Source organism: Rana temporaria, chromosome 3 (genome assembly GCF_905171775.1).
Source record: "Rana temporaria chromosome 3, aRanTem1.1, whole genome shotgun sequence".
NCBI classification, from domain to species: domain Eukaryota; kingdom Metazoa; phylum Chordata; class Amphibia; order Anura; family Ranidae; genus Rana; species Rana temporaria.
Window position 1 is genome coordinate 40,707,886 of NC_053491.1, and position 23,551 is coordinate 40,731,436.

At 41.5% G+C, this 23,551-nt stretch overlaps 1 protein-coding gene across 3 annotated transcripts in view; it reads right to left on the bottom strand.

The window, feature by feature from the left end:
• Nucleotides 1-2,374: 2,374 nt before the first annotated feature.
• LOC120931210 (cell migration inducing hyaluronidase 1) overlaps nucleotides 2,375-23,551 on the bottom strand; it is a 226,115-nt gene continuing 204,938 nt past the window's right edge. For 2 of the 3 annotated variants that reach the window (XM_040342423.1, XM_040342424.1), the window contains 8 exons: nucleotides 20,805-21,020; nucleotides 18,847-19,058; nucleotides 18,116-18,301; nucleotides 12,608-12,812; nucleotides 10,562-10,648; nucleotides 7,078-7,235; nucleotides 6,191-6,291; nucleotides 2,375-3,245 (listed from right to left, as the gene is read on the bottom strand). In XM_040342423.1, the coding sequence (XP_040198357.1) occupies nucleotides 3,118-3,245; nucleotides 6,191-6,291; nucleotides 7,078-7,235; nucleotides 10,562-10,648; nucleotides 12,608-12,812; nucleotides 18,116-18,301; nucleotides 18,847-19,058; nucleotides 20,805-21,020 (1,293 nt within the window). In that variant the 3' untranslated portion in view covers nucleotides 2,375-3,117. The remainder of the gene's footprint in view (nucleotides 3,246-6,190; nucleotides 6,292-7,077; nucleotides 7,236-10,561; nucleotides 10,649-12,607; nucleotides 12,813-18,115; nucleotides 18,302-18,846; nucleotides 19,059-20,804; nucleotides 21,021-23,551) is intronic. The other variant, XM_040342426.1, reaches the window with a different exon arrangement.

Consider the following 23,551-nt stretch of genomic DNA (forward strand, 5'->3'; position numbering starts at 1 on the left):
CATTTTACATTTCCTTTGTTGCTTCCTGGTTTCTGACCTAGGCCAAAATTATGTCATCCCAGGAGTCTTCATGGGTGTTTTTTATTCCTTCATCAGGACGGGCTTTTTCAGCTAAGTGCACCCTCCTGCCTGCATGTCTGAGGTAAGGGCAGATGGATTTGAGGAAGTAAATGCTACATACATTATCTACCCTTACTCAAGAGGACAGTGGCTAGAAATGCTAGCAGGGTGTTTTTCCAAGTGATTTTTTAAACAAAATAAAGCATGGAGACATAAATAGTAAGCTTGCTCTGATTAATAAAAATGAATCAAAGAGCATTTTCTGTTTGTTGTGCTCAGATACAGTTAAGTTCCGCTTTAACGTGTTCTTAAGATAACATTACAGTAAAGTAATCAATATGACTGCTGAAATCTTCTACAGAGATGAATTATGGAAGACTGTTGTGGGCGTTTCAGGTTAATGAATGATCTGCTTCCTAAAGTCCTCTAAATGTCCTTCCATTACAATAATATAAAATAAAGTCTGCACATAAAAGACACTTGTAACTTGACAGAAAATAAACCAAATTTGTAAAAACTTCCCGATTGTCATTTTCTTCGTGATTATACATTTTTTTAGAAAAGATTCTTGTTTTTTTTAATTGTTAATACATTTGGTTTAACATGATTTATTTTTTTTGGCTTACCCTTCACACGATCGCCAATTGAAATAAGTCTGTCTATACTTACTACAAGATAAAAAAAAATCTTTGGGAGCAATTTGTCAAAACTGGAGGTAGAAAAACGCCTGCACTGTCTATAAGAGACGATCAGATTCCACCGGTATATGTTTTATAAGGTCGGTAAGCTTCCCTTTGATGCATTGTATTGGCAAGGTGTCCACTCTTTGTTCCATTCCGTTTTTATTAATCTGCTATGTCGGTTACAACAGATTACTAAATGTTGCTTTAGACATTTTTACCAATAGAGTGTACATATCTGAACAAATCATGAGAAATGGAGGAACGAAAAATGTAATCATTGACCGTAGCTACCCATTAGAGCTGCGCGATTAATCGCCAAGAACCGTTATTGCGATTTTTTTTCCCCGTTGCGATCTTGACAAAGTATTTCCCGATCTTTCTATGCAGAGAATTCTCTCTGCTCTGCTGAAGCCACGGCTGTAAAATCTGGGCAGTCTGCCAAGTATCAGAACATTCTTTATCAGTGGAACTGTTAAGTCTAAAAATTGTAACAATTTGTCTTTTACATCAAAGGAATAGACTTCTGTGTGTAAATTAGGAAAGTTTGACCACTTAAACACTGAGGCCCAGATTCACAAAGGAGATACGACGGCGAATCTCCAGATACGTCGTCGTATCGCTGAGTTGTGCCATTGTATCTATGCGCCTGATTCTTAGAATCAGTTACGCATAGATTTCTATTAGATCCGTCCGGCGTAAGTCTCTTACGCTGTCGGATCGTAACTGCATATTTACGCTAGCCGCTAGGGGTGTGTACACTGATTTATGTAATCAGTGTACACATAGAAATATGTAAATCAGCTAGATACGCAATGTACGCCTGGCCGACGCAGTACAGATATGCTGTTTACGTTAGGCTTTTCCTGGCGTAAAGTTACCCCTGCTATATGGTGGTGTAAGTGCGGCGTAACAATGTTAAGTATGGACATCGTTCCCACGTCAATTTTGAATATTTTATGTCGTTTGCGTAAGTCGTCCGTGAATGGGGCTGGACGTAATTTACGTTCACGTCAAAACCAATACGTCCTTGCGGCGTATTTGGAGCAATGCACACTGGGATATGTCCACGGACGGCGCATGCGCCGTTTGTGAAAAACGTCAATCACGTCGGATCATGGTTATTTTACATAAAACACGCCGCCCTGTTCCACATTTGAATTAGGCGGGCTTACGCCGGCCGATTTACGCTACACCGCCGCAACTTACTGAGCAAGTGCTTTGAGAATACTGCACTTGCCCGTCTAAGTTGCGGAGGCGTAACGCAAATCGGATACGTTACGCCCACCTATAGATACGCCGCTGTATGAGAATCTGGCCCCAAATCTTTTTCTGACATTTGTTGGTTTCAAGTTTAAAATAATTTTTTTTTTTTGCTAGAAAATGACTTAGAACCCCCAAAGTAGAGTCCCTAGAGAATAAAATTGTGGTCACTGCAATATTTTCTATCGCACTGTATTTGCGCAGCGACCTTTCAAATGCATTTTTTGGGGAAAAATTACTTTAATGAGTTAAAAAAGAAAAATAAACAGTAAAGTTAGCCCAATTTTTTTTTGTATAATGTGAAAGATTTTACGCCGCGAGAATCATGGTCTTTATTCTAAGCAAAAAAATTGCAATTCTCATTTTGGCCAGAATTGTGCAGCTCTACTACCCATCAAATTACAATTTTGTTTTCTTCATTCATTGCTAGAAAAAAAACTATTTTGTTGCTTGCTATATGCAGCAAATTTCTCTCATTTGGCCCCAGTTTTCACAAATTGTCCCATCATACGAGATCCCTATCACGCTCTCTGTACATGTGTATGTGAACAAATCGTGATACAGTCCAAGTTGGCATCTAAACCTTAACGCACAATTGTTTTGAGAGAAGATTGTGTTCCTTGAGTAGAGGATTCAGGTGTTACATATACTATATTAACACAATGGAGTATTTTTGGAAAACCTGTTTGATGCAAACAATCATTCTAAACCTGAATAACTCTATGATCACATAAACAACTGTCACTAGCATGAGTGTGTAACAAATTTAACACTTTTTTTAGTCGTAAGTTAAAATAGGTCATCTAGGAAAAATATGCATTAGAACCGTGATCCCAACACAAAAACCAAATGGGATCAATACACTATGTGCTAAGGACAAGGTAAAATTTTCCACCAAGACAGCACAATGCCAAGGACACAAGCACTTGGCATGATAAACACATAAAAGCCATGGGCACTGTGTCTACAGTACCCTGGTACAATGTGTACAGCACAAGCACAGTCTGTAAGGTCAATGGGAGGAAACAATGTGCATTCCGGTGTCTCTTTTCAGAGCCTCCAGACCTCCCAGGCCTGGCAGTGATAACAGTGATAAAAGCTTGTCCTATCAGCTTCATAATTTCATCTTCTCCACCACAGGATAGGGGACAACCTGATAAATCTTTGCAGCTTCAGTATTTGTTACCATTTTGGTCCAAACCGGACGGAAATGTCCTTTATAGCCAACAAAAGCTAATTTATCTGCAATAGAAAAAAATAAATAAATAAATACATTTCAAATTCTATATATCAGGGGTCTCCAGATTTTCAAAACAAAGGGCCAGTTTACTGTCCTCTAGATTTTGGGGAGCCAGGCTGTGGTCTGTGGGAGTAGAAATTGATCTTGCATCAGTGATAGTAGACAGTGGGAAGATTAATGCCCCATCATTGGTATTAGTGGAATAAATAGTGCCTTATCGTTTATATCAGTGGGAGGAATTATAATCGATCGTTGGTGTCAGTGTGAGAAATAGAGCTATACTGTTGGTGTCAGTAGGGGGAACAGTGCCCCACTGTTGGTGTCAGTGGAAGGAATAGTGCCCCACCGTTGGTGTCAGTGGGAGGAATAGTGCCCAATAGTTTATATCAGTGAAAGGAATGGTGCCTCGTTGTTGTCTGTGGGAAGAATAGTGCCCAACTGTTGGTGTCAGTGGAAGGAATAGTGCCCCATCATTGGTATCAGTGGGAGAAATACTGCCCCATTGGTGGTGTCAGTGGAAGGAATGGTGCCTCATTGTTCGTGTCAGTAGGAGGAATAGTGCCTCATATCAGTGGGAAGATCAGTGTCAAAAGGTCCAGATAAAAGCAAGCAAAGGACTGCAGTTTGGAGTCCTTTGCTATATATTATGAATTCACTTACACTATATTACAAAAAGTATTAGGATCTTACCTTTACACGCACGTGAATTTTAATGGCATCCCAGTCTTAGTCCGTAGGGTTCAATATTGAGTTGGTCTACCCTTTGCAGCTATAACAGCTTTAACTCTTCTGGGAAGGCTGTCCACAAGGTTTAGGAGTGTGTCTATGGGAATGTTTGACCATTCTTCCAGAAGCGCATTTGTGAGGTCAGTCACTGATGTGAACTAGAAGGCCCGGCTCGCAGTCTCCACTCTAATTCATCCCTAAGGTGTTCTATCGGGTTGAGGTCAGGACTCTGTGAAGGCCAGTCAAGTTCTTTTACCCCAAACTTGCTCATCCATGTCTTTATGGGCCTTACTTTGTGCACTAGTCCAAATCATTTGGTGGAGGGGGGATTATGGTGTGGAGTCATTTTTCAGGGCTTGGCCCCTTAGTTCAAGTGAAGGGAACTCTTAAGGTGTCCGCATACCAAGACATTTTAAACAATTTCATGCTCCTAACTTTGTGGGAACAGTTTGGGGATGGCCCCTTCCTTTTCCAACATGACTTCACACCAGTGCAGAAAGCAAGGTCCATAAAGACATTGATGAGCGAGTTTGGGGTGGAGGAACTTGACTTGCCTGCACAGTCCTCAACTTGATAGAACACCTTTGGGATGAATTCGAGTGGAGGCTGCAAGCCAGGGCTTCTCGTCTACATCAGTGCCTGACCTCACAAATGTGCTTCTGGAAGAATGGTCAAACATTCCCATAGACACACTCCTAAACCTTGTGGACAGACTTCCCAGAAGAGTTAAAGCTGTTATAGCTGCTAAGGGTGGGCCAACTCAATATTGAACCCTACAGACAAAGAATGGGATGCCATTAAAGTTCATGTGCATGTAAAGACAGGCGTCCCAATACTATTTGCAATATAGTGTATATTCCAATATTTTTTTTTAATAAATTCACCTATTTCTAAACCTTCATTAGTTATGCATCTTCATAACAACCTATTCTATATTTAGGTGTCCTTTGTAACAATGTTATTTAAAATTTGGAGAAGGCTACTTCTTTCCATATTTTCAATGCAGCAGCTAGATATTTAGTTATATTTAGTTATACTTGCTATTGCTAACATCACCCCTCCAATCCCTGTCTCTCAGTTTTTGTTGGTTCCCATGCCACACACATCCAACCATGCCGCCAAAAAATGAATGCAGCCACCACATTTAGGGATTGGTAAAATACAATATATTACATTTTAGTTTTTCTGTTTATTAATGTTTAGTGATATGTCCAGAGTAGAGAGAGCACATGAATGTAATCTATGGTCTATGCACCAGATGTGTCAGAATGAATTTCCATGTGCTAAATCAAAATATGTTCCAGTTATTAACTGCATGTTTTTTTACTGATACTTATCAACTGTCTCACACATTTGTCTGCATCGTGTATGTTGGTATCCAAATATCCATAGGTTTTTGAGGACTACGGTACATACCATCAGCCAAGTGATCCATAAACATGAATGTCTGGCTCAGCTGAACATTGATGTTTATGTCAAAGGGATGTATACAGGACAGTGAAGAAGGAAAAGAGAGACTGCTTATTCCATTTACGGGTCGGCAGGGGAAGACAATAGAAATCTAGACAGGTTTTTTTTTAACTGGCTCCATTAACTGTTTCCCTAGACTGCAGCACAAATTTTAGATTGTCAATTTATCCATCTGAATACGACTTACCGTATTTATCGGCGTATACCGCGCAATTTTTTCCCCTTAAAATATGGGGAAAATCGTGGGTGCGCGATATACGCTGATACCCGCTTCCCGCACTGAGTTTGAACTGCACCGCCGACATATACCGAGCGCAGTACACTCGGGTACATTCGGCCAGGCTCGGCTTTGCTCGCGGTCACGCTCTGTGGCGCCTCCTAGCCTTTATGCGTGAAGCGGGGATTCGACTCAGAGACAGCGCGGGAGGACACCACCGAGGCCGCAGACGGACGCCGGACCAGACAAGGCCGCCGATGGACGCCGGGCAAGACACCGACGAGGGGCATTCAAACTGTACGTTTTTATTTTTTTCTGAAATTTCCCTTCCAGGTTGGGGGTGCGCGCTATACACGGGTGCACGCAATACCCCGATAAATACGGTATTTATTTTGAGTTTGCTTAAAAAATATTCTTATTTTATCTTAGTGTTAATTTATAATTTCCTATAAAATTTTGATGAATGATATTTTTCTGTTTTATGTCATCTCATGCCGTTGGAAGAAGATGCTAAAATAGCGGAACCATTCTCACCTTTTAGTTTTAGATCAGCATCTGCTCCAAGTCTTCCTAACACCTTGATCCATGGTCCTTTCTGATAAAGTCTTCCTTTCGATACAATGACCACAATGGAGCTGAAACAAAGCACATTAAAACTGTTTATTGTCCACTGAATCAATCATAAACGTCTTATTCAACTAGATTCACATTGCATATTATGTAAATGATCCTTATCAGTAAAGCCTAGAAAGGAAATACTGTACTTCATGATCTCATCCCTTTAGGTTTATGCCTTGTACACACGGCCGAGAATCCCGTCGTAAAAAAAACGTTGTTTTTCTCGATGGGATTCTTGTCTGGCTTTCCTTGCATACACACTCTCAAAACAAAATCTCATCGTTCTCAAACGTGGTGACGTACAACACGTACAACGGCACTATAAAGGGGAAGTTCGATTCCACTGGCGCCACCCTTGGGGCTGCTTTTGCTAATCTCGTGTTACCGCGTGTTAGTAAAGGTTTGGTGAGAGACGATTTGCGCTTTTCAGTCTGTTAAAGCGCGACGAATGTGCTATCTCCATTACGTCTCCATTACGGACGCTAGTTTTACCGAAGGTGCGCTCCCGTCTCATACTTGATTCTGACCATGCGTGGGTTTTTAAGACTCGGAAAAGCATACACACGAACGTTTGTCTCATCGTAAACCAGCCCGACGAGAATCACAACGGGAAAATTGAGACTCTCGACGAGAAAATAGAGAGCAGGTTCTCTTTTTTTCCCGTCGAGATTCACGACAGTTTTCTTGACAAGAAACCATACACACAAACGGTATGCTGCTCTGCCAGCAGTTTTCTTGCTGGTTCTTGCTGAGAAAACCGAGCGTGTGTACGAGGCTTCAGGCTTAAGATATTATATACTCACTTGTCTTTTATGTTTGTCACGTAGTTATCAAGCTGAGCTGGGATTCCTTGGAGAACATTCGATTTAAAGCTTGTACTGTTCACAACTCTCCCCTGATATCCATCAATCACAACTACTTGTATTCCATCTTCTGGCATGAAATACTTTTTGTTATCCACCTGTTAATAAAAAATATTGAAATGTAAATAATATTGATGTTTTAGTGGTAGTAGATGAAATAAACTGACATCACTCTATTATTATTATATACGGCAAGGTAAATTCTAATACAAAAGCCAAATACAAAGACTGCAAGAGACCTGACCCTGTCCAAGCATACGGTCATAGACCAGAAACATTACTACCCTGAGTCACATTATGATCACATTGGATAAACCATATGTAGCCAAGTGCTTGACTACAGAAACATGGAGGAGACAATGGGGGTTATTTACGAAAGGCAAACCCCACTTGAAATTGCACTGAAAGTGAACTTGGAAGTGCAGTTGCTATCAATCTGAGGGGTAGATCTGAAGTGAGGGGAAGCTCTGCTGATTTTATCATCCAATCATGTGCAAGCTTAAATTCTGTTTTTTATCTTCCTTGCATGTCCCCCTCGGATCTACAGCGACTGCATTTAAAAGTGCATTTTCAGTGCAATTTCAAGTGCACTTTGGAGTGGTGGAATATTTTTTTTACAGACTGCTCTAAGAACGTATTCCTCTTGGTACCTAGTGATATTTTTAGAGCACTCCTGCAGCATACTGGCCACACTGCTGAAAAAGACTGCACCTGAGACCTGGGAATGGTAATAACTGGGGCAGTGCAGTACAGCCTGCAGCAATTGCATCTGCACCACTGCCGCTGGAAGAATTAAATATCCTCTCACCCTCTACTTCCTACCACTGCTCACTGGAGTCATTCTGTGGAGAGACTGCTGGGACCCCCTTCTGTCAAGAGAGTTCACAGCCACACCACAGGGACTGGTGAGAGGGCTCACTGCCCATTGTTTATACTGCAAACAGGGACTGAGTTACCAGAGGCAGGACATTAAGTACACCGCACTTATATTACATCTTTATTGCACCTGTACTGCATGCTTTATTAAAACTGGCGTTGAGTACACCATCGCTTCTTAAAGGGCCCCAACGATAGCCGGCAGAACAACAATATAAAGGACTGCCCCTCTCGGAAAACTATCCTGCAAGTTCACTTGTCCCCTTCACCCCTTTCTTTAATTTCTGCACATCCAGTTGGTCTAGGCCTGGCACAGTCACCATCCATGCATTTTGACAGTATAGTTCCTGTTTTTGGTAAATTAAAGTGGATGTAAACCCTCACATATACCCAGTAAAGTGAACAGCCTCAGATGATACACAGAGATTAAACAAATCTCCCTAAACAAGTTTTACATATATATCTGCTGTCTTTAACTGTATATATCCTTTAGAAAGTGCAGATTGTGTTAAAGTTTTTCTCTCCCTGGTTAGCACTGCAATGAAGCCGGAGCATACAGCCAAGACAGCTGATTGGAGGAAAGGCACACACCCCCTCTTCTCATAGGGAAGGAATGTACATAGGTCTGCTCTTAGATGGCAAGGGGACTGCTCATCTATTTATAGCAGGGATCCTCAAACTACGGCCCTCCAGCTGTTGCATAACTACACATCCCATGAGGCATTGTAACACACTGACATTCACAGACCTGACAAGGCATGATGGGGATGGTAGTTCCTGAACAACTGGAGGGCCATAGTTTGAAGACCCATGATTTATAGCAACCTCTCCCGACACACACTTCTATCTCCCATCTATGAGAATGTGTGAGAATTTATCAGGCTTATAACAGAGCTAAGGAGCAAGAGACAGCTATGGGATTTAGTTCTTTGAAGGGAGATAACAAACCACTACAGGTATATGTGCCCAGCTTCAATTTTATGAATTGGGTTTACATCCTCTAAGCTTTATTACGGCCCACTGCTGCACTTTAGGTGACCTTGCATCAGTTTATGCTTATCTGGTTGCCAAGTATTATCTTATGCTGCGTACACACCATCACTTTATGTGATGAAAAAAAACGACGTTTTAAATCATGAAATAAAACAAAGTTTTTGAAACTTAATTTTCAAAAACGACGTTGCCTACACACCATCGTTTTTTCAAAATGCTCTTGCAAAGCGCGGTTATGTTCAGCACTCTTTTCCATTGAAGCTAGCTTCATTACTTGCTTCTGAGCATGTGCGGGTTTAAAAACGTTGTTTTAAACGTCGTTTTGCCCACACACTATCATTTTAATTGACACAAAAAACAACGTTTTGAAAAATGACACAAAAAATTGAAGCATGCTTCAATTTTTTTTTGTCCTTTTTCACAAGACATAAAACAACATTTCCCCCCACATACAGTCATTTTAATTGACGTTTTTCAAAACGTCGTTTTTTTTTCATCACATAAAGTGATGGTGTGTACGCGGCATAAGTCCTTATTCTTAATCCCCATGCATGCTAAACTGTGTTATTACCATTGCTAATCCATTTTCATGCTTGCCTAGTTACCAACCACACTGGGTGACAATATATTAAGTTTGCTTTTATCAACTGGCTCATTACCTGTTTTTTTTATATAGTACTACCACTGGGTTGAATTTTCTTGACATTGCAGTTGAAAACTAATGTCAATTTGACCCAACTAATTAATAGAAAATGGAATGATCGCTCTTAAAACAAAACATTTTGAACTAAACTCTACTTGACTATGACCAGCTTTACATTTTATGGGGGAAACCCTAACTGCCAAGTTGTTGTCATCTTCATGAGTACCAAAGGGTGCAAAAACTCCAACAGAAATGTATATCCACTGTAATTTGGGTCTATTGTCATTTTTCACTAATGCAACATTATTATTTTTAGCTAATCTTTTTTCATGCATAGCTAAATCTGACAGACCATTGTGAATGTCTAAATCTGCTGTGTAAATATATTCAAATGTGAGAGCAGGGAACACAAGTGCCAGTGTTACTAAAGCATCATACACACGATCGGACTTCCAACTGACTTTTCCGTAGAATTCGCTCTGAATGGGCGTTGCCCGTGAACTTGGTATGCATACACACGATAGGACTTTTTCAGCCAACAAACACGAAAGTAGTTCCGTAATAGACATACTATGTGGTTTTTCTGCTCTTTACCGCCACCATTTGGGCAACTTCTGCTATTGTTGTCTGATCTTTAGCATTGGTTCTGAGCATGCTTGTTTGTACTTTGGACTTGTGTACACACGATCGGACAAGCCGACGTAGGACATTTGTTGCCGGAAAGTTTGTCTGTTCTCACAGCGAACATTTGTTCGATGAAAAAGTAAAAAAGTTTGTCCGATGGAGCGTACACACGTTCAAATTGTCCGCTAAAACAGGTCCGTCGGACATTTGTTGTTAAAAAGTCTGATCGTGCGTATGGACCTTTTGACATTAGTATATAGTAAAAGTGTAAATGCAGCAGGTTCTTACCTCTATGTATGCAAAGTCATCCTTCAGATGGAAGTATCTGGTGTTGTAAGACTCTACTTTGAGCTCCAGTAAGTGATCCTTTGTCTTCTGAAAAGAAGAAAAATACATTTTCAGCTGGAACTTGAATAAAAATATCAATGTAAATACTAATACTGAACATAAGATGGGAATTATCAGGCCATGACTCCCAGGCCCATGAGATTCAACACTCAATCAACTTCACTCTACCCCCTTATTTACCAGGTGTGCACTGAATTTTTTTGCAGAATAAAGCAGCAATTTTTCTTCCTTCACATGTCTTTTTTTTTTCTCTAGAACTTTGTTTGAACCTAAAGTTTGCTTTAAGGTGAGATTTTAACCAGTTTAAAAAAAAAGCACAAGGCACTGAATGGTACATTCAAAGGATCTTATATTAGACCTCAGAAAGTCCCTATTTCAGATTTATCATAAAGAGAAAAAAAAGATTTGTGACATTTAGATTTTTCATTGGTAAAATTAACATAATTGTTAAAATAAACCTTAGAGCATTTAATAAGTAATTATATTTAAAAAGTGCAAACTAAACTATTGTTACTTTCCTTTATATAGACATATGGACATCCATAATAATAATTCTATACTGTGATAACTTTAAAAATGTTAGTTATGCAATATGTAATTCTTGCTGTAATGGTCACATTTTAAATTTATTAAAAAGAGAAGTATGGGAACTTTTTTTTTTTTTATAATCATACCTACCTAGGTCCTATTCTGCATCTGTCGCCTGCCAGCTCTAAGACTGAGAACTGAGCGATCAAATGCCGCTGATCGCTCGGTTCTCACAGCTCTTCGAGCAGAGAACTGGTGACTGTCAGTCACCAACTCTCTGTTGTCGCCCCCCCCCCCCCCGGGGAGTGGAGGGGACGGAATCTTCCGGCTTAGGCTACCAGCGACTCGCTTGGAGCCTGAGCCCGGTGCAAGTCCAGGCATGTGGGCGGATCCTGAACATATGGTCACGATCTTGCCCGAACCTGTACCAGCTCTGAAAACAGGTCACAGGGTGCAGAATGCATTGAACTCCTGTGATCCACAGACGAAGTACAGCCAAACAAGCTTTGGCTGTACTTCTCCTTTAACAATTAGCGTATAACTCATAAATTGTTTTTCTTTTTTAATTTTTCATTTGGAAGGGTAAGCCCTCTGTCTGGTTTTACTGCTCCCTGAAGGCCTGGATGGAGAAATGTCCTATCATATTCTGTCCTAGTGACAATAGGGACATTGGGGACTCAATAAAAAACTTGTTTGGGCTCAAGTCTCCTCCTAAATGTACAAAATACAGAAAATATATGGTAAGCTATACTGGCAAGCACAGCAAATGAAATTCAAGTCCTGACAAAATTTGGTAACAGGCCAATGTCGAAATTCTGTATGAATCAGATGCACTTAATTGTTATTTTATTTTTCAACAAAGTATTTTCCTGATTTAAAAAAGGAAATTTTGTAACAAATATTTCTTATTATTTACTACTTTCCATGTGGCTTGTGGAAAAGAAAACCTTCCCTTGGCTAGTCATAATTATTAATAATTTATAATGAAAAGCAAATATTAGATAGTTGTAATATGTGTATTCGTTTGTGTCTAGGCCATATGAATGTTCATATATATATACAAAATTCTGTATGAATCAGATGCACTTATGTGTTATTTTACTTTTCAACAAAGTATTTTCCTGATTTAAAAAAAGAAATTTGGTAACAAATATTTCTTATTATTTACTACTTTCCATGTGGCTTGTGGAAAAGAAAACCCTGCCTTGGCTAGTCATAATTATTAATAATTTATAATGAAAAGCAAATATTAGATAGTTGTTATATGTGTATTCGTTTGTGTCTAGGCCATATGAATGTTCATATATATATAAAAAAAAAAAAAAGTTTAAAACATTGAAAAAAACTTTCTGTGCACACAAAGTTTAACTTTTATGATTTCCCTAAATTCCTAAGACAGTATCGCCACAAAATAGAGGCCGCACCCCTCCTCTCATAAAACTTAACAGGGTCATTTACCAAATCATTCCCATGCAGCTTCTTTGGCAGCGGTACATCCACTATGGGTATTTGGGAATATTTGGGGTAGGCCGAAGCCTGGCAGTCACTGACACCGGAGCCTTTGGGAATATCGGCTTTTATCTTCACTCTTTCGCAGCCTTTCACTGAGCAGAATGCTAATTTCTCCTTTTCATTCTGGCCTTTCAGCATTATGAACAGCAGCCTACAAAAAAAAAAAAATGTGAGTTTAGAACATGAGGCACTTGAACCAAAGGCATATATACATGATATTGAGTTACACTAGCTTGCTCTAAAATTTAAAATAATAAATGCCTTGGCATTACTGTGCTCATTTGTTTCATTTTTTTTAAAAGTACTAATTCTTTCTTAGGCCCCATACACACGAGAGAATTTATCCGCGGATACGGTCCAGCGGACCGTTTCCACGGATAAATCCTCTCAAAGATTTCCGCAGATTTCGATGCGATGGAGTGTACACACCATCGCATTGAAATCCGCGCGGAAATCCTCTGGCGATGACGTGTCGCGCCGTCGCCGCGATTATGACGCGGCGACGGGCGCGACGCTGTCATATAAGGAATTCCACGCATGCGTCAAATCATTACGACGCGTGCGGGGAATCCCTTTGGACGGATGGATCCGGTAAGTCTGTACAGACGAGCGGATCCATCCGGTGGAATGGATTCCAGCAGATGGATTTGTTGTGCATCTCAGCAAATATCCGATCTGCTGGAATCCATCCCAGAGGAGATTTCTCCGCGGAAACAGATCCGCTGGCGTGTACACACCATAGGATCTATCCGCAGAAACCCATTTGCTGGGATTTATCTGCGGATGGATTCTATCGTGTGTACGGGGCCTTACAGGTATGTGTATTTTGGTAACACTGCTATATATTTATACAGTATAACCTTGGTTTGAGAGTAACTTTGTTTGAGAAAGTTTTGCAAGACAAGCAAAATGTTTTAATAAATGTTGCCTTGATATACAAGCGATGTCTTGATATAAGAGTAGCGTCATGTCACAACTGAGTATAAAAGAGAAGAGAGGAGCCTCCAAGTGTAGCAATATGGTTACATTTAATGAAGGTACAACATTTAGCAACTTATTGCTACCCTTAGGCCTCGTACACACGATAGGTTCACCAGAGAACAACGGTCTGAAGGACCGTTTTCATGGGTCAAAACCGATCGTGTGTGGGCCCCATAGGTTATTTAACCATAGGTTAAAAAAAGCCAACTTGCTTTAAAATTAACCTATGGATTCCTAACCGATAGGTCAAAACCGATCGTTAGTAGGCACAACCATCAGTTAAAAATCCACGCATGCTCAGAATCAAGTCTTGGAAGCATTGAACTTCGTTTTTTTCAGCACGTCGTTGTGTTTTACGTCACCGCGTTCTGACACAATCGGTTATATAACCTATGGTGTGTAGGCATGACGGACCATCAGTCAGCTTCATCGGTTAACCTATGACAATGGTCCTTCAGACCGTTGTCCTCTGGTTAACCTATCGTGTGTACGAGGCTTTAGAGGTGCCTTTCTTCTCTTTTATACCCTGTAAAAAAATGCTTTGATATACAAGTGCTTTGGATTACAAGCATGTTTCTGGAACAAATTATGCTCACAAACCAAGGTTTTACTGTAGTCAGTTTTTTCTCTTAACTATTTGCTTAACGGGCCAATTTTGAAACTTCTCTACTGTGTGTAAAAGTCATAATTTTTTTGCTAGAAAATTACTCAAAACCCCCATTTTTTTTTTTTTTTACAGATTACCTGTTTACAGTTACAGAGGAGATCTTGCGCTAGAATTATTGCTCTTGCTCTAACATTCGTGACGATACCTCACATGTGTGGTTTGAACGCCGTTTACATATGTGGGCGCAACCTACATAAGCGGTCGCTTCTGCGAGCAAGCACACGGGGACTGGGGGCACTTTAAATTTTTTTTTATTTTTTATTGTTTATTTTACTTTTATTTTTATATTTTGATACTTTATTTTTACTTTTTTGTATCACTTTTATTCCTATTACAAGGAAAGTAAACATCCCTTGTAATAGGAATAGGGCATGACAGGACCTCTTTACAGCGAGAGCTGGGATCTATAAGTCCCCAGATCTCCCCTAGGCTGGAAAGCCTAAAAATAAAAAAAAGAACGATCTCAGCTTCCCAGCCGAGGCAGCACCATTTTTCAAATGCAGAGGCTGGGCGTGATGTCATAACATCGTGCCCGGCCTCTGAACGATCATAGAGACTTCAGGGACCATCTGGCCCGCTGGAAATCTCTATGTTCAACATCAAGCGCCATTCGATTCCCTCTCTGGTATGCCGATCACACGGGTGAGCCGGTAGAAGCATAAGAACGATCAAGCGGCTCAACAGCCAATATGATTGTTCTTACGGTGAAGGGAATCGCTGGCTGTAAAGGAATATATAGAATATAGAAGATATCTAAATGATGTCTGTAACTGCAGACATCATTTATATATCCCACTCAAAGTCTGCAAAGTCATATGACATTGGGGCGGATGGGAAGTGGTTAAAGTATATATACACCTAATAACTAAATTATATACGTTTTATCATGTTAAAATAATTTCAATATTGTGAAATTTGTAGCTTTCATTAAAGCCTAAGTGTAGCTAAAAAAAATAGCACAAGGGACCTGTGCTCCTTTAGATTAAAACTTCCTGCTCCAAAGCAATGCCTAAACCCCCCACCACCATAATAATATATAAAAGTGACGGGGGATGGGTGAGGGCATAGGAGGAGGAAGATTTCATCAATCAGCAGCACAGAAACAACCAAGTAAAGGTAAATAATTTCCCTTGTGCTGATTATTATTATTATTATTATTATTTTTTGCTGAACTTGGGCTTTAAAACAATTTGTGGTGAGCCTGCCATAAAGGCCCTTGTTCAGGTACTTCCCATTATACATTGACAAGACTCTGCTTGTCTTCCAGTTGTTCTCCTGCATTGTGACCATGCCACATACTTTCCCAAGAAAGACTAAAAGCAAATGTGGGGTTGATTTACTAAGGCAAATCCACTGTGCACTGCAAGTGCACTTGGAAGTGCATTTGCTGTAAATCTGAGGAGGAAGATCTTAAATGAGAGGAAGCTCTGCTGATTCCTATCATCCAATCACGTGCAAGCTAAAATGCTGTTTTTTATTTTCCTTGCATGTCCCCCTCAGGTTTACAGCGACTGCACTTCCAAGTGCACTTGCAGTGCACAATGGATTTGCCTTTGAATGAATAACACTATTTGCTTCTAGAAGCAGAAAAAAAAATACTCAAAAGCTGCAGCTGACACTTGTTCCAAAATTGAATAAAAATAAAAGCAATCAAGAGTACTTTTGAAAAACATTCGTCAAGTATTTGAATGTACTGGGAATTTGTGTACTAATGTTAGTACAAATTTTTGCCACGAACATCCATTCAAAAATCTACTAGTGTATGGCAGGATAATGCCTCGTACACACGACCAGTTTTCCCATCGGGAAAAACTGCCATGATAGTTTTTGGCCGGGAAAACTGGCCGTGTGTATGCTCCATGGCAGTTTTCTCGACAGGAATACCGCCGGGAAAAATTAGAACATGTTCTCTTTTTTGCTGCCGCGATTCCCGCCGGTCTTTTTCCCGGCAGTTTTCCTATGGGAAACACTGCAGTGGAGCATACACACGGCCAAAGCTCTCATGGCAGTTTTCCTGCCGAGCCGGTTCTCGGTTTTCCCGGCGGTAAAAAGTCCGCCGGGAAACCCGTACGTGTGTACAGGGCATTGAAGTGGTTATAATCACACACTTTTAGCTACAGATAAACCTATAATAAGGCTTACCTGTAGGTACTGGAAATATCTCCTAACACTGCATGGTTTAGGAGATATTTACCATATACGATTGCACCGACGTAATCGGTGCATGCGCACTAAAGAAAGGGCATGATCGTGCCCTTTCTATAAGGCCCGTGCCCTGACCATCAGCGTGCAGGAGTGACATCATGCAACTTCAGCCAGTCACAGAGCCCACGACCCCCAGAAGGAAGAGAGGTGAAGATGGACGCGCCCACCAGCGGGGACATTGGGGACATTGCGTGCTTCGTTTTCAGGTAAGTGAAACATAATGGGCTAGTATGCAACGTATACTAGCTCATTAGGCTTTTATTTTGCAGGGGAATAAAGAGGAAGTAAAACCCATCAGGGTTTAATGCCTCTTTAAGCATTGAGGCTAATTTACTAAAGAATCTGAGAATGTTTACAGTAAAAATTGTGTGGATGGTCAATTCAATTATCCAATCATGTAGAACTAAAATAAGTAAACAGGTATTTTCTTTTCACATAACTGAATATTTCAAATGAAACTTCACAAAAGGTACTGTGTTTCTCTAACCTAAATCAGTTTTCTTTTCTTTTGGACTTGTAGCCTTCATTGGAGTATGTCTTTATTTCATTTTGTTTGGTAAACCAAAACAATAAAAAATATTGGAAAAGAAAATATAATAATTCTAAGGCTCCATTCACATCTAGGCAGACAAATTCGCGGCGTTTTGTCCCGCGAATTGCGGCGGCAAATAGCAGCGTTTTGTACCGCGATTTGCGGCGACAAAACGCCGCGATTGTCCGCCTAGATGTGCCCCTAGATGTGCCCCTCTATGGAGATGGTTCCCGAACGCCGAAACCCGCCTGAAAAAAAGGTCCGGGACCTTTTTTCAGGCGACAGGCGACAGGCGGCAGGCGGCAGGCGTGGAGATGTGAACCATCTCCATAGAGGGCAATGTCTTTTCATCCCTCTGGCGGCAGCGGCGTCGCACTACAGGCGACAAAACGCCTAGATGTGAATGGGGACTTAGTGGATCATCATGAAGCAAAGCCCCCTCCATAGGCGTGTGCACAGGGTGTGCCAGGTGTGCCTAGGCACACCCTAATCACCCTGTGCAATGCAGATTCCCCCTGCTTAACCCCCATGGCAGCTGAGGCTACAAAGAAAGGGACTGGGAAATCTCTGTCCTCAGTTCCTGTCTCTGCTATTTCACCAATGCCCTTCAATGGGGCTCCTAACACATTGTAAAAATATATATATATATTTTTTGATTTTATTTCATTATTTTTTTACAATGTTTTTAAAAAAAATTTGTTCATAATTTTTTTTATGGCAAAAATATTTAAAAAAAATTGTAAAAAATAACAAAAAAAAATACTGCTCCACTGTGCATGTGTGTTTGAACTTTGGGGTGCACACCCTAATGCAAAAGGCTGCGCACACCTATGGCCCCCTCCAAGAATAATTAGGGTATTAAGGGCCACCCCCAAAACTTTAAACTTTATTTATATTTTTATATTCTGTCTTGAACAAAGTTGTCTACATTCTGATGAAGAGTAGACGGAGGAAAAGTTTAACAAAAGTTTGTGGTTTTCTGTATTTGCTCACATTTGGAAACACCACATTAGACTTGACTTTACTGTTGCTTTAGCATTGTTTGTCCATATTGTGTAAGACCACATACCCGGCTTCCTCGTCCCAGTAATAATATCCCCTCCTGGGGTAACCTTGGTGCACTTTGTCCATTTGGAAGGTTCGTACAAAGGTTCCCGTCTTGTTCGTTTGCTTCGTAAGCCGATTGTGAATGTCTGAGAGGATGGAAAATGTTGTCCCTTTAGGATAACAAAATCCTACTTGAATCCAGTCGTTCCTAAAATAGGAGAATCATGTGTTACCACAAGTAATAGGAACTTGACATCAAATTTCCAAAGAAATCAAGTGGCCAAGAAAAATATTACATTCTGAGATGGCTATTTTTTCCTGGCTCAAAGCACATTGCAAGGAGTTCTAGCGAAAACATTTCAATTAACCCAAGGAAATCATTTTCTAGTGCCGGGAATACAAATAATAACACCACAAAGAGCATTTCGGGTTAGATGTTTTATCTTTCAAGTTTTATTTCTTGTATTATTTGCAATGTAGAAACATTAAACAGTGATTAATGGTCTGTTGGCAAAAGAAGTCTGTATCAAGTCTGACAGTCTCAAGAGAACATTATATTAGAGAAGTAGCCATAACAGCACAGAGGGGAATGGTTTTGTGCTACTTTAATGAAGGCATGTTATCACGAATTCTGTTTGTCCTACTTTTCCAAATGGGTCTGTTGAACAGATGCTATCTTAAATAGCCCTCTGGGCCCATTTTAGATAATGAGCTTCTAAGACCACCTCATTTTAATACAAAAGCATAACCTACCTTTGGAAGTTAATAAGCCAAACAGTCAGCTCCTCGGGGGCGGTCTTATCCCAGTGCACGGTGTAACCTTTTTGCAAGGTGATTACTGGCTGGTATTGTTGATAGTGATTACTTTTCCCCAAAGCTCCTTCTAAGTATAATGGATTATCGGGATACTCATCTTTAATGATAGTCATTCCAGCATCAGCTGGTCTTCGAGCCTGGATGTAAATCTGCAAGGAGTGAAACATTATTAACAGTTCATACCTTGGGACAAGTAATACAAAGCAGTGTAAACTGCTATAATATCATAAATAATAAGTGACTCAAATGGACTCAATCCCAATATATTGTGACCTGGCTGTGACCATTTCTCACTGTGTGTTTACAGCCAGGGCTGCTGATAAGTGCATAGCACCAGCCCTCCTGTACGGGGCCCTGGTCACATAAGTTCAATGAAGGGCCCAGGCAGCAGGAGTAGTAGCAATCACTGGAACCGATCCCCCTGTGGACTTCCTTGTTTACAATGCTTCAGTTTGTGAACAAACAGGGAGGCTCTGTACAGAGCGCTTCCTGTTCAGTTACTCTGTATCTAAGGCTGCAGGGAAAGGATTGAGGAAGCTGTGTCCTCAGTCTTTTTCTCTGTCTCTAAAATGAGACATTGGGTGTCTGTTTAGACCAGGGGTGCCCAACCAGTGGCCCGGGGGCCACATGTAGCCCGTAGAGCCCTCTGATGTGGCCCACGACCTTCTGCTCTGGGATGGCTGGTTGGAAAGCCTAGATCACATATCGCCGATCCGTCATCCCAGAGTATCAGTGTTGTGAATGAAGTCGGCGATAGAGAAAGCAAGCAACTGCGGAGCAGAGCCACATAAGCCAATGCTTCCTGTATAGAACCGACTCCTGTCACAGGCGGAGTGATACCAAATATGGGCATATCTGTTCTTTAGTGGTTACTGGGCTGCTTTCAAACTGATCAGCAGGTGCAGCGCCTAACTCAATTCCGATCCGCTAAAAAAAAAACATAAGAGGATCCATCCCCTTCCGTCTGTGTGGATTGGATCAAAGGGCCCATAGAGTAGCATGGGCTGTGTCTGCTCTCTATATGCAGAGTGGACCAAGACCTGTCATACGCCCACTCCACTCAGTGTGGCCCATGACCGGTTACCAAGTCACTTAAGTGACCCTTGCTCTTCAAAAGGTTGGGCATCCCTGGTTTAGACACTGAGGCTGCAGAGAAAGGACCGAGGAATCTGTGTCCTCAAACTTTTTCTCTGTCTCTAAAGTGAGACATTGGGTGTCTGTTTAGACTCTGAGGCTGCAGAGAAAGGACTGAGGAATCTGTGTCCTCAGTCTTTTTCTCTGCCTCTAAAGTTAGATATTGGGTGTCTGTTTAGACTCTGAGGCTGCAGAGAAAGGACTGAGGAATCTGTGTCCTCAATCTTTTTTTCTGTCTAAAAAGTTAGACGTTGCGTGTCTGTTTAGACCCTGATATTTCACCAAAGCCCCCCTGACAGGACTCTCAAATAACATTTCAGCTAGGCTGTATGGGACCCCATGATTTCTGACAGCAGCCCTGTTTACAGCTTATAATGGTTCATAATTACTATTTCTCTGAGTAACTGTTTAGTAAAACATGAAAGCCCCTGTGGTGGTTGTAGACGTTATCAAACAACATCAAACAATTTATCAAGCTTGTTAGATCTTTAAACTGTCTATTGGTCTACTGTCCAGTTCTCTCCAATACATGTACTGCATTCCATACAAATGTATGAGTACATCCTATTAAATACTGTATTTCTTGGGATTTTCCTTATTAGATTTAAAGCATTTTTTATTAGATTTTTATTTTTATTAGCAGGTTTTTATTAGATTTGAAGCATTCCAGAACAAATGGATTATGACTGGTTGCATGGTTTAATTCATTCACCAATTATCATTATCATTTAATTAATGTGGCTAATGCTAGCGGTACCTACCTGTGCATAATTTCCACTGCAGATGGCTCCCTTCCAGTCTGGTACATCCAAGCAGGCAGGATTTCTCAACATCCAGTTATCATCCTTCACCAAAAATGCCCCTGGATATTCTGAAACTGAGCCGTCCACATCGTGAAAAACAGTGGTCTTGTCCCCATCCATATTCATTTGATTAAACCATGGCCCAGGTTCACCGAAGAAAACTCTGGAGGACATCTGAAATAGTGGGACATTAGGTAATTACACATTCTAAAACTCTTAGTACAGGTAACTCAGTTATAAAAAAGGTAACAGGTAACTCAGGTAAAAAAAAGAATTACCGTATTTATCGGCGTATACCGCGCACTTTTTTGCCCTGAAAATCAGGGCAAAATCGTGGGTGCACGATATACGCCGATACCCGCTTCCCACGCTTAGTTTGAATGCCTGCACCGACATATACCGAGCGCAGTACACTCGGGTACATTCGACCAGGCTCGGCTTCGCTCGTAGTCACTCTCTGTGAGGTTAATACGTGAGAAGCCGAGCGTGGCCGAATATACCCGAGTGTACTGCGCTCGGTATATGTCGGCGGAGGCTTCAAACTGAGCGCGGGAAGCGGGGACTCGACACAGAGACAGCGCGGGAGAAGCCGGGAGGACACCACCAAGGGCGCCTATGGAAAATGTTTTTTTTACAGGATTTTAGGGTCAACATTAGGGGTGCGCGCTATACGCCGGAGCGCGCAATACCCCGATAAATACGATAACTTTGTAAGCAGCATTTAGTACATTCCCTCTTGTTTCTCCAGTTTTTGATATATTACCTGAATCAAAACTACGAATCCAACTTTCATGCCTGGCATAGAGGAATTGTAAGGCTTGGTTCACACTAGCGCCTAAGCTCTGAAAAGTACACGGTGGATCGCTTTTCAGACCGTGACTAAGCAGCCGCTGTCAGGTGTTCCTGCTGCCTCCTGAATGCCTTTGTTTCTGTGTTTGTTTGCTTTTCTGCCAAACAGAAGCTTATAATGGGACTAATGCAGGGCTCAATATTTCAAGTCCTGAGCTACTAGCCAGGCCTCAAGGGTTACTCGCCACCAGTTGCCCCACCCAACCCCCACCATGTACCGCCCCTAGACACACCCTCAAATTATCCCATGAAATGACAATATTTTATGCAGAATTAAGTTATAAAAATAACCATGTGCCATGTGGAGCCCTGTGTCCCAAGTGCAGCCCTGTGTCCCCAGTGCAGCCCTGTGTCCCCAGTGCAGTCTACCTGTGCTGGGTAAGAGAGAGGAGAGCCAGGCAGCGGCGACTCTCCGCTCTTCCCCTAAATTCACTCCTTGCTCGCCCCCCCCCCCCCTGGTCCCAGGCAGCCCACACTCGCCAGCCCTCAAAATCCGCAAAATGCTAGCAGGCGAGTGGAAATTTTGAGGGCTGGACTAATGCACTGCAACCATTAACCAAGCATTTGATTTGTTTGTGGCACAGCCCCGTTGAGTTTATAGGCTAAGTCTGAAAGGAGGTTCAACTCTGTATGTTGAGTTAAATTTGCAGCTGTTGCGACACAAAGCATCATGACAACGGCATATAAACAGCTTGCTCCAGAGCCCTTAAAGGAGAAGGCTTGCGGTTCGTCTCCTGTGACTCATTTTCAGTAGACAGGAGACAGTGGGCTGAAGCCCGCTGTTGGCTGACATCATAGAGCCGGTCCAGGCTTGGACAAGATCGTGACAATAAAGGGATCCGCCAACATGCATGGACCAGCACAGGGCTCAGCCTCTCATTGAGCCGCTGAGAGCCTGAGCAGGCTGCTTCCGCCCCTCCACAGCCCAGCGCTCCAGTGAGCAGGGGGGGGGGGGGCAGAGCAGAGAGCCCGTGACTGACAGTCACAAGCTCTCTGCTCAGGAAGCCCTGAGAACCGAGTGATCGGCGGTGTTTGAACGCTCGGTTTTCAGTCTTAGAGCTATTGAAGGACACATGCTGCATCCACCTAGGTAAGTATGATTCTGAAAAAAAAAAAGACATACTTCTCTTTTAAAACAGATACTACATTTCTCCTTTGTACAGCATGGATATTTCAGAGGCCTTCACAGACATAATTTAACAAGATATACAATTTAAAAACTATTCACCAGCTCATGCCCCCTTCTAATTGAAGACCTCTAGCTGTGACTTAGCAGAGGGCATGTCAGACCACTGCCTCCAAACAAGGTCCTTTTATAGAGTTTGTTGGACTAGGGGCAGGTTTTTTTACTCAGAATGTGGTCACTTTCTAAAGAACTGTTATGCAGCGTATTGGAAATTCCATCAAGAAAACCGTGGATTTTTTTCCGACAGAATGTTGGTTCAAACTTGGCTTGCATACACACGGTCACACCAAATTCCGACCATCAAGAACGCGGTTACGTACAACACGTACGACGAGCCGAGAAAAATTAAGTTCAATAGGCAGTGCGGCTCTTCTGCTTGATTCCAAGCATGCGTATATTTTTGTACGTCGGAATTGCATATCTTTTTTTGTGGGAAAATTTGAGAACCAGCTCTCAAATTTTTGTTGGTGGAAATTCCGACAGAAAAAGTCCGATGGAGCCTACACACGGTCGGAATTTCCATCCAAAAGCTCACATCGAACATTTCTTGACGGAAATTCTGACCATGTGTACGCGGCATAAGACTTTAAACACCTTTTGCTTTGATATACTTGGAATGTATTTAACTGATAAAAACTGAAGGTTCACTAGAATTAGACATACTGGCCGG